The 15445-nt window shown below is 47.2% G+C and overlaps 1 protein-coding gene across 1 annotated transcript in view; it reads left to right on the forward strand.

The window, feature by feature from the left end:
- Window positions 1–15445, forward strand: part of ABTB3 (ankyrin repeat and BTB domain containing 3) — a 177945-nt gene that overhangs the window by 105128 nt on the left and 57372 nt on the right. The window contains exon 3 of the mRNA XM_082311354.1: window positions 10974–11178. Within this exon, the coding sequence (XP_082167480.1) occupies window positions 10974–11178 (205 nt within the window). The remainder of the gene's footprint in view (window positions 1–10973; window positions 11179–15445) is intronic.

Here is a 15445-nt window from a genome sequence, read left to right on the forward strand (position 1 = left end):
ATGATCTTAAGGGTCTTTTCCAACCTTGACGATTCTATGATTCTATAAGAGCACAAAAGACAAGGGCAAAGAGGGATCTTGCAATAAAGCAATTTAATTTTATCTCAGAGGAAAAAAAAAGCAATTCTAATTGAATGATATTTCCTATAGTTTATCAACATTAATTATTAAAGCGTTGCAAGTATGCAGAATAACTAGAATTAACAAACGCCTGCTTATGGAGGAAAGGCTTCCCCTGCTCTCAGTTCTGCCCAGCATCCTTGCACGCAGCGACGTGGCCGGCTGCCGAGCTGCTGGAGGCTTTGAGATGGGAAATCGAATCTGTTTCGTGAAGGATGACAGCTGGCAAACAGGACCCGTTTGCTGCCCGGCACCTGTATTTCAGCTCAAATCTTCTTAGTTTCTTCATGGTCTTTGTGTTTGTCTCAGGTGGAAAATAGATTCACAAGGTGAAAAGCCTTGCATCTTGTGGTACCTTTACCTTTCTCTACACGTGATGCTCTCATTCATTTGCTGTCTTTGTTTGTTCATGAATGCTGCCAGTGTATTAGAAAAGAGCATTTGGGTGAGCTGTGTCTCCCTGGGGGGTGAAAGATGCGAGAGAAAATTGGGGAAAAGTGGGATGGTGGACACAACCGTAGAGAGAGGGCAGCACCCTCTGGGAATGCTACAGAAGAGGAGGTCAACCTGGGCTGCCATTGAGGGGTCCTCATGACTGGGCAGGTGCAACCGGGCTCGCGGATGCTGCTCCGGTCCCCTCCCAAACCCTGCTTGCCTGGTGCTTCTGCTCACATCTCCTGGGCTTAGCAGGCAGCGGGTGCTGGTCGTCTCTGGGACGGCCCTGCCCTGCCTGGCGGCGGCGGGCGAGGTAGCGCCGCTGGCCCTGGGGTGCTCTCCCGAAAATAGGAAGAAGAGGCGGTGTTGCTGACTTAAGGGAAAAATCAAAGCAAGGTTTTGTCTCCAGGTCTTAGGAGGAGAATGTAAATAGAGACCTAATTCTGCAACACAATTACAGTGGTAATGTGTGATTCCAAGGAAAAGGCTTGAAAAATTAATGTGAAACCTTATTCATTAAAATATAATGAACATGGCACAAAGTTAAGGAACAACAATAAATTTGGCCTATGTTATATTGGCATTTAGTATTCAGGAATTGTAATTGCCTACTACAGTGTGTTTTAAAATAATGTAATTTCATTTGAAATGCTTATTACATAGAGAACATTGGGAAGAACTGAAGCACAGCAAAAAATAATAGGATTTTAGACAGTAGCCTGACAGTATTTCACTGTTTAATCTTAGAGAAAAATATTTCACAAGACTTTTTTGGGGGTGTCATTTTGGTTTTTGTTTGGGTTTTTGTTTTGTTTTGTTTTGTTTTCCTAAAATTGCCTGTATTTCCAGACCAGACCTAGAGGAGAAGAGGAATAGATCTGTTTTGGTTGTTCCCCCCCCCAAAAAAGTTTTGGGAATTCTTTTAGATTTTTAGTTCTGGTTTATTTCCTCCCCCTTCAGACAGGGAAAAATACGTAGACTGAATAGAAAAAGAGAGGAATATTAGGGAGAGCTGTTGAGAGATCCCATGATACTGCATTTTGACCTTTGAATATTTTTCCTAACTTCTTTATATGCATGTTTGCAATCCACAGACGTTTATATTATATTTAACTGCATAACACTCCAACACACCTATTCATCACCCATCTAAAAATACCGCTGCCATCTTGGAGACCAGATGTAGAAGGGATGAAGCTTACAATTGGAGGTTGCTGGTGTTTTTGCTGGCTGAAGGAGGACCCTCTTTCTCTTGCGTGTGCACATAGGTGGTAACAAGGGAGAGTAGAGCCCTAGGGGGCACTGGGCACCAATCCTGGCACCAAGAAATATTCCTCCCTCAGTGCCTTGGGGTGAAGACCGTAAGGTGTTGGTGTAGGGCCGAGCTGGGATCACCACTCCATGCTGCAGAAGGGTTGTGTCTCTTGAGCTGCACAGAGGGGTAAACTGTGGCTTAGGATGTCATTCAAACCGTGTCTTCACACGTGTCTTCAGGTTAGAGCAGAAGAATGTTTGGGGCTTGCTTTGAGTCCAACGATGGCCAATCCGCCATGGCTTTCCTGGGTAGGAAGTTGGGCACCCAGTCTTGTGCAAAACATGGTGACCAGCGGTGGTGGTATTACTCTGAGTGTTAACCACAAGTAGGCATTTTTATTTTAAACTAGGATAATCTAAAGATACAGATGCAACTTAACACTGCTGATCTCAGAGCTTTTTAGCCTTTAAACAGTGTTTAACTTAGAGCAGCTCCCAGATGTGATGTTTAGGTCGGTATTTCCTCCACATCACCACTCAGGTCTCAGTAAGGTTTTCCTTTTTGCCATTGGAAAAATGCCACCCTTCCCCATCATCCTCTCTTTGCCTCCGCAGTGCTGAATGTATGTATTTCCAAAATTACAGCCTCACAGTAGATCTTGGCACACTTTTAGGGATGAAAGGAAGGGTTACTGCTCAAGTGTAAGTAGGAATGTGATTGCACATACCGATACTGTTTTTCATTTCTCCTCGCAGCCCTAGCTGAGGAGATGATGAAAGTCGGCATCTCCTCCCTTGCCTTTTCATCTAGTCTCAATCCTCTGCAACCAACAGGAAGGAGCACTGCAGGAGCTGTACAAATGGATTCATGTCCTGTAAATAAGAGGTTAAACTTGGGCTTAGAAGCAAATGCTAGGGTAAAGGTGCTTGCTGGAAGGGTGGCATCAGAAGGAGGGTTGTTGTAAGTGCTCTGCTTATTTACTGCCAGGACAAAAGTCTTGTTTGTCAGATATTTTTCTCAGGCTAAGCAGCACCGCAGAGAAAGGCCAAAGCTTATTCCCTGTGAACGGTTTGGTTCAGGCAGCGCGGTGCTGAGCTAAGTGGAGATGCTAGCCGAAACCTGCAATTCAGATGGTCATGCTCCCTTCAGTGTAGGAACTGCCATAGACTGGCAGCCTGTGTGGGCACTCTCCAGATGTGATGATACTTTTCCTAGTTTTTGAGGGCCCTCTGCTGGGTTATTGCACAAGATCTCTACGTCCTTGCTCTCCCACCACTTTCTGGGCCTCCTGTTTGCAGTTTCTCCTCGCTGCCATCCACACGTCATCCGCTCTGTGTTGTAAAAGGTAAAAAGAGAAGTTGTTGAGGTGCCCCTTCGCCCCCCAGCAGAGAACACAAGAAGGATTAATGCAGTGCTTAAATGGTAGGTAGTTTCTTGCCTCCATTATGTGCTAGCTGGTTGCAGGCTCTCCTAGCAGCTACTCCGTTCCCCTTGCAGACCCCTCCAAGTGATGGACCTGAGCCTCCACTTGCTGTCTGCATCTGTGCACAAGAAGGGTTATGGGTTACTTAATAGGCCCAAACGAACTCCTGCTTTTCTTCCATTCCCCCTGAGATACCATTATCATAAACCATAAAGAAATACATTTATTTATCAATGGGAACAAAGCGGGAGGGAGGATAATTTGAAAATACCAGTCTACACACTGCTAAGCTTTCACCTTCCCTTTCACTGCCCTGTGAATCCACCGGGGGGTGGATTTCTATCTTGGCTTACAGGGGCAGAACAGAGGCAGCCATCGCTTACCAGGGTCCCAGTCTGCTGTCAGTGCTCCTTTGGGGGCTTCCCCCACGGGGTGGGACTCAGCCCCCTTCGCCTTCCTGGGGGCTGAGCTGGCGTCTCTCCTCATGCAGGTGTTTCTGTTCCTCTGGGGCTTCTACCTCGTGTGTTTGAGCCCACTCAGGTTTAATGGTTAGAGGCAAAAGGCATCTCCTTGGTGGGTGGGGGATGCTGGAGCTCCACTGCCCTTCCCTGATACACCAATATATCGGCTCAGGACTCCCCTGCATACATCACGCTTGAGGTGCAGACTCCTATTCACCCCTGAACTCCTGTGCATCACAGCACGCTTGGGGTTAAAACAGCATTTTCCTTTCCTTAGGTTTGCAGTCCTCCATCCCTGCTGTGCAGAGCACAGGCAATCAGTCAGGCCAGGGTGAGCACTCTTCAGCTGGCCTGCTCAGCCATGGGGGACTCTTAAATTCAGAGTTTGAGGACATGGGTCTATGTCAGGCCAAAGAAAATCGAGGAACGGTTGTCCATAAGGCAGTGGCGGTCTGCAGAGGGAAGGCTCTGCATTAGGTGGGCAGATGAATAGCTCATCCGAGTTAAAGCTTGTTTTGTTTGGAGTTGACGTGGTTTAAGGGGAATCAAACACAAACATCATGCTTGCCACATTGGATTGGAGATTTTGAAGGTGATAGTGTTGTTATAATATGTATGCGAACTTGAGAAGGTTTAATTATTATTGTGGCTTTTTTATGTGATATATCTAATCCCTAATTTCTCAGTCTTCAAAGGCTTTGCAAACACTAAATTGCACACAAACACGTACTCTGTAATATAAATAGAAGCTTCTTGTGATGGTGGGATAAGTGGAGATAAAAGGTTAAACGATCTGTGGGAGGCCGCAGGGAAGCCACTGTCAGGAAATGGGCTGCTCCTATCCCGATCCTGTCTTTTGGTGCTGAATTGAGAGTTTGGGACCACAGCTCCTTCATTTGCTCTTCTGTGGGAGAGATGAATGGGTGTTAGGAGAAGAAAAGGTTGCCTGGGTTAGCAAATTCACATAGGGGCATGACGTGGGCAACCGGAGATGGCAGAGATGGGGAGGTTTTTGCAAGGTGTGCTCAACAGTCAATTTGTTGCAAGTGGGATGCTTCACTGACTCTGGGTTACAGCACCCCAAGCGCACCCACAGCCTGAGGCAGCTGGCTCTTGAATCTGGAATATACTGTATGCCAAGAATAGCATAGCTTTATGTTTGAAGATACTTCGTGCTAAGAGCATGTGCACAGTGAAATACATATTAAACACTTTCTAGTGTGCACCCACCCTAGCTTCTAGCACCCTCCGTTCCTGCTATAGATGGGTCACCTTGAGTTAACGATAGAAAGACCTTCAATAAATCATTTCAGGAAAGATTTTGCTCGAGCAGCTTTTGCTCAGCTGACTTTTGAAACATAGAGATTGATGCAACACCAGAGGCAGAGCAAACATGGAGGAACAGTGCAGCTGAAATGAAGAGTGTAGGGATGGCTCAGGCGGCTGAATGAGCGGATGGCTGGAGGCAGTCTGCCATGGTACAGGAGACACAGTTCAACTACTCATATTCACCCACATTCATGTGCTTACAGGCATACGCTGGGGTGAGCTGTAGCAATGCATCGCTTCGCTGTAGAAACCAGAGGCAACAGGGAGGGAGAAAGGGAGAGAGACTTAGCTACCATATGGGAAGGATGCAGGATGGCCATGGCTACCAGGTAGCAGTCTGATTGAATAGACCTTGGTTTATTTTCAGGGTTATAATTCATGTTTTCAATACAGTCTCCCCAGAACTGGTCCTGAGCAAAAGCTGTAGACCCAAGACTTTTATACTGAGGTGTGAAATGAATCCAGGTCAAGAAAGTGAGTTTTGCACCTGGCTCATGTGCTCATAAGGAGGCAAACTTTGGGAACTACCAGCCATGCCGGGGAAGCTGTCATCTGGAGTGCAGCTCCCTGGCCAAAACTTCTCCTGGTGATGGTCTGGACAGGACACAGGAGGACATTAAGGGCTCTGAAGGACAACCGTGACTCCAGTCTGTGGCTCTGTCCCACTCATGCAGGAGAAAATATTCATCCAGGTAGCAAAGCAAAGCTGCAACACTGCTGCTGTCAACATGCCCCACTGCAGGGCATGATTCCCGAGAGCAGGCTACACATACTGGAGTCAGGGACAGCTGGGGGGATGGTTAGACCAGCGTTATGAAACTGATGGGTGCTGCCTGCAGGATGCTGTCATGCTGGAAACGTGGCCTGCTGCTGCTTCGCAGGGTGCCCTAGCAGGGCATCATGCAGGAAGAGGGCTGCGGTGCCAACAGATCCTCGTCCCTCCCCTGGGCTTTGAAGGAAAGACACAGGCCAAAGAACTGTGTGGCTTGTTCTCGGTGTGTAAAAATATCATGATTAAGTTGTTCTTGTGGTTTTAGGACATGATTTTGGAACAAGAAAAACTTGAGGCTGGTGTCATAGGGAGTGGCCGTGTAAGGATCGGCTCAGCGTCATTCACCTCTGGGTCATGGGTGTGCAAACACACACCCAGCTGAATGTTTTAGGCTGTGGAAGTTTATCCCTCTAAAAGCAGCAAGCCTGCTCCTAAACAGGCACGTTTGCAAGATCAGGTCCATCATGACAGACCATAAAATCCCTCAGAAAGCTTCTCAGAAGTGGGCACTGGAGATCTATCGTTTTCTCTTTCTTTCTCCTACTTTTGCTTTTCTACTTTTTTCCCCCTCCTCTGTTACCAAATTGGAAATGGATGTGTTATTTTTTAAATGTTGGGCTCTAAAATAGTAAGAGTGGTGATAATAGCTTTTACCTAAGCTAAACATGGTAAAAAAACATGCTTAGCTGGTCACTGTGGAGAGGGCTCGAGCTGTCCAGTTGAGTGCAGTATGTTGTTGAATATACCACCCCCATACAGACTGGCGCCGCTTAACTTTCCCTGTCACATCACATCTTTGGCTTGAAGTCAGTGACGCTGTTCCTTAAATATTTAGTATTGCCTGAAACCAGGCCTATGTCACAACATGTGCATTACGTAATATTTTCAGTCTTTAAATCAAATGTATGTGGACCTTGCGTTCATAAACTGTGCTGAACTGACAGCAGCGGTGATGGGCAAGCCCTGCTTTAGTCATGCAAAGGATGAAATGCTGGTAGCTACAGTGGCAGCTCTCCACACACTGCGGTGTGGTGATGGTTTCATGGGTCCTTTGCTAGCCGGCACGTGAGGCACGGCGTTTCTCCTGTGGGCTGACAAGCTCCAGTGTGGAGCCTTCTTGCCAGAGTTCTTCCCCATCCCAATCCAGGGCTGCAAGGCAGTGCCAGCCTGGGGCTTGCCACCACCTTTGCTGCCCTCTGGGAGCCTGCCCTCCAGTTCTGGCTTCCCAGCTTTGGCAATAAAAATATCCTCAAATATCCTCCCACCTCGCTGTTCATTTATTTTGTGTCTACCCCACACAACGTGATGTCTTCCTCTCCGTGGCTCTGCCAGCAGAGCAGTTTGTGCGTTGGCTCGTTTGGCTTAGGTTGCATAAATTGTGGAAGTGTTTATTTGGTTTAAATTAAAAACAAAATAAAATTGGCAAGGTTTTTTGTCAGGCAAATCGGCTCCCCAGGCTGCTCCTCAGATGGGTTGCAGGCAGTGGTACAGGGGCGAGAATGAGCGCGGGGGATGGCGAGGCAGGGATCCCCGCCGAGCCCTTGTGTCATGATGCTGCAGCCCTCGGGAGCCGCACCCCTGCAGTTACAGGATCAAGTCAACTGCTGGAATTTTAATTTTTTATGGTTTTTTTTGAGCAATGATGCACTCGGGAATTTCTTGGCCTTCCAGATGCACTCACTCGATGTATTCTGAGACAAGTTTTCAGGGCCAAAAAAGGTGCAGAAGAGCCAGCAATGCTGCGAGCAGGTAACGTCAGCTTGCAGAGCATTGCTGTAGCTGAACACGGCTCATAAGAGCAGAGATGGCTAACACAAAGTTATGTTTCCCTCTCTATGCTTGGCCACAAATTCAAGGTTACCCTCAGTGTTGAGATGTACTGTGGCGCTTACAGCTGGCAAGGAGAGCATATGTAGCTTGAGTTTCCCAGATGAGACTCGAGTTGGCTGACTGCTGGAGACCAGATCAGTGAGTCCCATCATTGAGCTGGTTTTACATCCATGGACTCTGGAGTGCCCTGACCAGGATCAAAGAGAATTTCAGCTTTTTGGATATTCTGTGGAAGAAAATGGAGAAGCAAAAGCATATTAGCGAGGAAGAATAGAGGCAGCAAAGCGTGGTAGAGATTGAAACAACACACGTGCATCTTGAACCAGATGTTACACTACGTTACGTTTTGCAGCGTGTGCATAAGTACTACCATACAGTGCGTGTGTGCACCTTTTGGCACCCTCCTCCCTTGTCGACACTGATCCTGGTGCACAGATAAGCTGAGACGCAGTCTCTGCCCTGAAGAATTTGCACCGTAACTGGATGCAGCTGTAGGAGGAAAAGGGCACCAGGGCATGCAGTGGCTTGTCTGATGTTTCACTGTAGAATGAAATAGCAGAGATTCCTGTCCTGCCTCCAGTGCTCTGCCTGTTGGGTACCAAGATCATAATGCAGCTTTTTATGCTGACTTACTGTCCTCTGCGAAGCTCGATGTTTTATAGGTATTGATTATTTAAGCCTTGAGTTGTCTCTAATAGAGGAATGTTATAATAATTGTTAATATAGAACTTATTTAAAATGTAACCACAGATAACATAGCAAAGGCAAAAGCAAGATCTAAGCCGATCAGTTCTTGATATAATGTAATTAAATGAGGCTTAAACATAAAAAACATTAATTCAGCTTTAATGGCATGAATTGGTTTGGGTTTCTTAAGAAACAGTTGAGGAAATACAGAATAAAATGGTGAACTTCTGGGCATATTGAAATGGATGGGAGCTTTGCCATTGATTTCAATGAGGCTCGAGTTCCTCCAGCCTCACATCAGCAGCGATGCTGAGCTGCCCACCCTGCCTACATCATTCTTGCTACTGCTTTCCCTCCTTACTCACCATGCAGCTTCCTCTGGCGCTGGATGTGTCACTGAAGTTGCATCGCCCCAGCGCTCGGGGAGGAATGGGGATGAAGTAATGCTGCTGCCTGAATCTGGGCCTAAATTGCATCCTGGTTTTTATTCATCGTTCGGTACAGAAGTCAGAGGCATTCTCTGGTGCCTGCTGTCTCAATACACTGCAATAAGACTAGTCATGTGCTTAACTTAAACCACATGCTTTAGTGCTGTAGTGGCTTGGGTCTGAAAAGGCTGAATCTAGTATAACTCCTTTTTCTCTGCTTTTGCTATTATTGTTAAGGCTGGATGTTGCAGCCAGCACTTTTACGCAATTTTTTTGCCTTTTGGAGAAAAAGAGAGGAATTTACTTTTGCTATCAGCAAGGTTGCTAGCAGTTAAATTGGCCCGTGCTAGGCTTGGCAGTGCACGTCTGCTGTGACAGAGTGGGCTGACTGAAGGGGGTCCCAGACTTCACTGCCGCTTCTGGTTGCCTGCAGATAATTTTGTGCAGGACTGGGGAGTCGTCTTAGAGGCACATCTGTTTCTGCTGTGGACCTGATCCTGCAGGCTTTCCACATGCACAGCTTCTCTCGGAAATTATGAGCATGCAGGGTTGCAAGATTGGTCCTATCATGACAATTTCCTGGCGGAGGGAAAAGACAGAAACTATTTTTAAATGAAAGCTTTGAATCAGAGGAATATTGCAGAGTGCAGCAAAAAATTGTGTCAAAACCCTGAAATCATGGACTCGGCAGTTTTCTCATGCCAGCGGTTTTCTTCTGTTCATGGTTTTAAGGCTGTGTTTTTGGAGGACTGGGCTGAGTATTTTTCAATGAGATGTTTCTGTTCTCCCTGGTGCACATTATCACAGCAGCAGCATCATCGTTTTCTGTGCGAGTCAGGCTGGAGAGAGGTGATGTGCTGTGATGTGTTCACAGGGGTGGGACTTTGCAAAAAAACCCTGTACTCTGCCTTTCACACAGTCAAAATGGTTCTCCTTTAACTTTGCCCAGGAGTTCATTATTCAGCTTCACCCCCCCCACCCCATGTTCCTACCTGGGTATACATTTCCAACTTTTCCTTCCAAGTTTCAGTGCTCAGTGGTCACTTGGGAAAAGCAAATAAGAGAAAGTGTGTGATGACTTCTTAACACTGGGAAATTATGTCCTCTTTTCCCCATCACTCGCTTTTGTGTAGCTTAAGAATGACCCAAAGGGCTCTTGCTCAGATTTTCATTTAAAACAAACCATCTGATTTGATCCAAGATCATTATTTCCCCCCAAAGAACTCTCGGAGTGATTTGAACATGTGAAAACAGGCAGTTTATAACCACAGTTGTTTCCCTGCCTTTGATAGAGTGGTCACTAGTCAACAAACGTAAAATTCACTGCCTCGGAGGGAGATGCTTTAGTTAATTAGTTACAATGAGTATTGTGCTAAGAGACTCACTGCTGCTTGCCCGTGTATTTGCCTGCTAATCTCACTTGCTGGTTTTGCTGATCCTGGTCTACATATTGCGGCTGGTTTCCCATACCCGCCCTGTGAGGAAGTGCCCACAACCATGTCGGCGCAGGGGAGATGACAAGCATCTTTCTCTTGGGCCACTTTCTGTGCTCTGGAAACCCAAGGGGCTGGGTCAGCCTACTTCACAGATTTCGCTCTTCTGCTAACATGAAGTTTTCCAGGCTTGGCCTGGGCTTACAAATTGTAATTTTGGTTGCACATTTCTGATATCGTCTTTTAGCAACTTTTTGTCCCCTTTTTTCTTCACCCACGTGTCCCTTTGCACTCTCCTGCAGTGCTCTGTGCATTATCTGACTGCCTCCTTCCTCATTGCAAGGGGCTGCATTTCCCTGCTGCGCTCTGCCCAGGAGCATGTGGCTTTTGGTGCCACTCTTCATTGTTGCCGCTGGTCATTTTTGGGACTATGGGGTTTTGGCAACCTGCAGGGGCTGCCTGCAGGTGGCTGTGACCCCAGCCCTGGCGTACTGACTCTCCTGGCGGTGCTGAGATGGGCCAGCCTGGCGCTGCCTACACACCATATTTGCAGAAACCCGTCTCCTGCAGGCCATAGGGGGCTTGTCTGCAGCCCAGGTCTGTCACGCCATGCTGCATAAACCATCAGGCAAAGCCCAACGCGGTGACGAGCAGTGCACAGAATCCTGTCCTATCCTTTACTGTTTGCATATGTGAGGTTAAATGGAAGGGAAAACCAATCTGGCACGCCTTTTGGTTTGAAAACTTTGGGGAGAGGCAGCTGTAAGCCTGGCATTCACCCAGCTTTTGCTTTTTTCCAGGTGACCTGGTGTCTCGAGCGATGCACCACCTCCAGCCCCTCAATGCCAAGCAGCACGGGAACGGGACGCCGATGCACCAGAAGCAGGGATCGCTCTACTGGGAGCCAGAGGCTCTGTACACCCTCTGCTACTTCATGCACTGCCCACAGATGGAGTGGGAAAACCCCAACGTGGAGCCGTCAAAAGTCACGCTGCAGACTGAGAGGTAAGAGCCACTGCACGGTGCTTAATGTCATGGTGAAGACGTTTTGTTAATAAATCAGCCTGGCTGGCTAATTGCTAATTACAGCTTGCGCGTGAGAGGCCGTGGAGCAGTCTGGTTTGGTTTAGGATCACGTTTTTGAAATCCGTTTCTCTCGCCGAAGTGCTGCGTGGCTGACCCAATATATATCAAAAGTGACACCCAGTGGCTACATACAGCAAATTGGTTCCAGATGTGCACTCGGGAGAGATTTCCTTTTCCTTTCGTTGTTGCTCAGCTCTTCTGTGTTTTGGAAAAGAAAATGAGAACTTCTATTTCTGGCCTAGCAGGTTTGGGTTCAAATGTGTTTTTTCTACGCATTAATAGGGCTCGACAGCTGCGATTGGGGAAGTGGAAAATGAATAGAGTAGTGTGTGGAAAGGAGACGTCGTTAAAGATGCTGGGCTTCAGCCGTGCCAAGTACCCGGGTGCAGCAGTAACCTCGGGGCTGCCCTGGCCGGGGACGTGGCAGGCTATGGCTGTGCTGCTGTTGTCCCCCTTCCAAGGATGGCCAGGGCGGGGGAGGCATGCCTGAGGCCTCGTCCTGACTCAGGGTTTGCCTGTAAGGTGGGAAGGAGATGCCACTGAAGCCGGTGATGGGGTTACCAAATGCCGGCAGGCAGGTGGGGTGCCCAGCGCAGGGCAGCTCTGCACCCGGGCACTGCATAAAGCAACTGGGACAGCTTGCTGGCCAAGAAAATAAAGCCATCTCCTGTCAAAAGCGCAGCAAACCCTCTAGTAACAGAAGCCTCCCCTTGTGTGCTGAGGAACATTGTGCTATTTCCCTGCCATGCTCCTCACCAGCCCTAAACCAGGCTTCCCCAATATGGAGACGAGAGGAGTGGCTGGTGCTTGGAAAAGTGCTGGTATTCATTTTTAGGATGGGTATCACGGTGGTGCAAATGCAAACTGCTTTTTCAAGCTGGGCTCCACGGTTACATCCCGACGTATATATCGCGCTGTATGTGCGAGCCAAACGCTGATCTGCACGTGTGCCCCGGGAGCCGTGCATATGGGGCTTGGTTATTGTTTCAGTATGACGTCTGCATCTGAAAAGCAGCATTTGAGAATCTCATCCTATGTGTAATCATAAATGGTATACAATGTATCTTCAATGAAATACTTTTATATGGATTCACAGAAAAGCATACAAGATGAAACTCTGGCATTAATGATGTTACTGGGAATTTTGCCATTTGCCTTTGGATGGCATTTTGTTTCTTTTCAAGTTTGGGTCGCTCTGTGGACTGTTTGTCACTTTTTGCTCTATTGTTTCCAAAGTATGACAAAAACAGAAGGGAGATGATAAGAATCCAGAATTTTCTCATTTTTCTAAATTATTTTTAATTTCATGGTTTGTCATCCAGCCTTTTTATTGCAGAAGGCCTAACTTGTGTCCAAGAGTGGTTAATATGCACAAAAAAATAACCAAAATTAGAAAATAACCCTCACCTGATCTGTGGTCCCCATCTGTGGGAGTAATGCCACTGGAACCAGTGGGAATATAAAGGTGAATAAAGCTGAGGCTCTGGTTTTGTAAGATATCTGCAGACGTCCGTGTGGAAAGTGAAAAGGGCAGGAATACTTGAAAAATCACTTTTAACATTTGCTTTAATAGGTTTTCCTTTCTCTGAGGTTACCTTAATACATGTTCTCTTCGTTAGAGCACTTGAAACACTGATTATTTAAAGTGATTGTTCTTCTTTGCTTTATTTTGAATACTCTGTCTGGCAAGGCGTCTTCCTTTGGCAGGCCAGTTTAACAACTGCGGTGTGCGGTTAGGGCCAGAGCAAGTACTCAGTGTTATTGCCAAGAGCTTGTGGTCACTTTTGGAAGGAGCAGATACTCCTCCTGTTGCTTAATCAAACATGCATTAGTACTTAGCGCCGGAGTGGGAGCGATGCGGGGTTAAGCGTGAGCCTAGATATTTCCATGGGGCTGTGCTCTGGAGCTTCATCATCTGGACGCAACTGTCCTGTGCTGCCCGGAGAAGAGATCAGTGAAGCTGACTTCTCCTTAGTGCTCTGAGGCGCCTTCCTATCTATTTCCCATCCTTTTTTTCACATGCAAGCATGCTTTGTGGTGCAAATTATTTCTGGTGGTTTCAGTTTCCATGATCAGTTTTTGTGCATTGCGGGGGAGTGGATTTGTTAAACGTGACATTTTTATATGCAGAATATTTGCAAGCTTTGTGCCATACCTACGTGCCGTATTCCCAGTCGTCTTCTCCAACTGCAGCAACTGCTTTTATGTTGGAAGAAGCCCAGAAGGAAGCAAGGAGATCCAGGCGTCTTTCCCCATCCTTGGCCTCTCTGTGTCCCAGCTGGTGCAGAGAAGCCAGGACCGCGTGGATCTGGCTGTAGGCAGTATTTCCATGAAATGAGGGTTGTCCTTGGCTTACACGAAGCCAACTTGGCTACTGTCTTGGCCCCCTCCTCCCTGATCGTGCATGGCCAGCGTGGAGAGGGTTGTGGGATGTGGCCAGAGAGTTCCCCTGGCGCTTGCAGGGCTCGGTGGCCCCATGAGAGCAGCTCCTGTCCTTCCTGCCCATCTCCAGCCCACCTGAATTTCGACTCTGAACTGGTTTGAATTAGGGAGTGTCCTTTTGCAGGTTGGGTACAGGAGGGAAGCTGGTACGGTGGCGGTCCTGCCTGGCTTAGCACTTTCTAGCACAGAAAGCGGTACCTCCCTCAAAGTCTTGGGGGACGCGTAAAATGGGATGTTTACCTTTGAATAAATCTGGTGCTTTGTTTCTAGGGAGTATTTTCTAGGGAACGTTTCTCTGTGTTTGCTCTTCATGGAGGTAAAGAAACAAGAATGTCCCGTGTTTTTAATAGTGTTTGTCTTTACATAAAATAAAAGGGGAAAATGATTATACAGTGAGGCTCTTGCAGGGGGCCTGCTTTCATGGGAGGGGGAGGAGGTGGAAAGTGGCGAGGATTGCTCAGAAAACCTAGAAAAGATTCCCCGCTTCCTAATGCCAGCAAACCCAACCATCAGATGGGTGTGTGAACCCCTCCCACTCCAAATTCATATTCTTCTTTTAATCGGGTCACTTTGGCAGAAGCCCTCTGATTTTTTTGGCTGTGTTGTTGGCACCAACACAAGCCAGTCCTGCTGGAGTGGGTTATCTAATGGCCCTGGGTACCATGTAAACGGGTATTTTGGCAGGCGTGGAGGTACAGGAGGGGGTTTAGACCTGTTTGTGGGGTCCCCCTTCCCTAATGGACCCAGCTGGGATGCGATGGAGACATTTATATTGTGCCGGGTGTTGCCTATGAAGCAGTGCTGCTCTGGTGCCTACACCTGTGGGCGGCTGCAGATTATTTAGGTTTGTTCATTCTTTTGCTTTCCTGGGAATTAAAAAAAGGAAGGAATTGTACATGAGACCACTGTTACCAATATTTCTTGCTTGCTTGCTGCTTCTGGTTTAATAAAAGGATCTGTCCTGTGGTTGTGTTTTGTTTCTCGGCCTCTATAACACTTCCAAAATTATTGCAAGTAATTTCTTAAGCACCGGAAAGCGCAGAATCTGTAGTTGCAGATTTGTGTGATGGTTTTTTTCCTTAAGTGGTTCCTTACCCACTTTTATCCACAGCTGTATTGACAGAGTCCTCATTACTTCCTAACTCTCCATGTTCCCCATTAACAACTCATTGAGAAGCGGTGGCTCAGCAGCTCAGCCGGTCCAGAACCACCCATTAATTCTGCTCACACGCAGCAAAGTTCCTTCTCCAGCATTTCCTCTGCCGCTCCGTCTTGGAGGAGCATTAACTCCCTGTACCGCCCAGCAGCCTTTAGCTTTTCCCCTTGAGTCTTAATTGAGTTGATGGATACGCGTCTGGTTTTAACCTTCTTTTCACTTCCCTTCACTACTTTTCCCTGTATGTGGAGCAATCCCTTAGGAAACTCCCACAGGCTATTGCTTGCTTTTTATTTTTCTGCCTGCCTTGCACGCACGCACCACCACCCCCACACCACCGCCCTCCCGATATACTTGTCCCCCACATATGCACACGTGCAATTTATAGCCTGTAGTCCTTTGTGATTAACGGGAAGGGTTTGGGTTATCATCTGAATTTTGTTTCATGCTTTGGATTAGTGTACCTGGCTAATTAATATGATACAACCCTCTTAATGGGGGGAATGTTCCACTGCTATAAAATAACCTGAACTCATCCAAAGCACCTTTGTAACTGGTACAGCTGTGTCTGTTGTACAGATTATACCC

Source organism: Platalea leucorodia (genome assembly GCF_965183815.1).
Source record: "Platalea leucorodia genome assembly, chromosome: 4".
Classification (NCBI taxonomy): Eukaryota; Metazoa; Chordata; class Aves; order Pelecaniformes; family Threskiornithidae; genus Platalea; species Platalea leucorodia.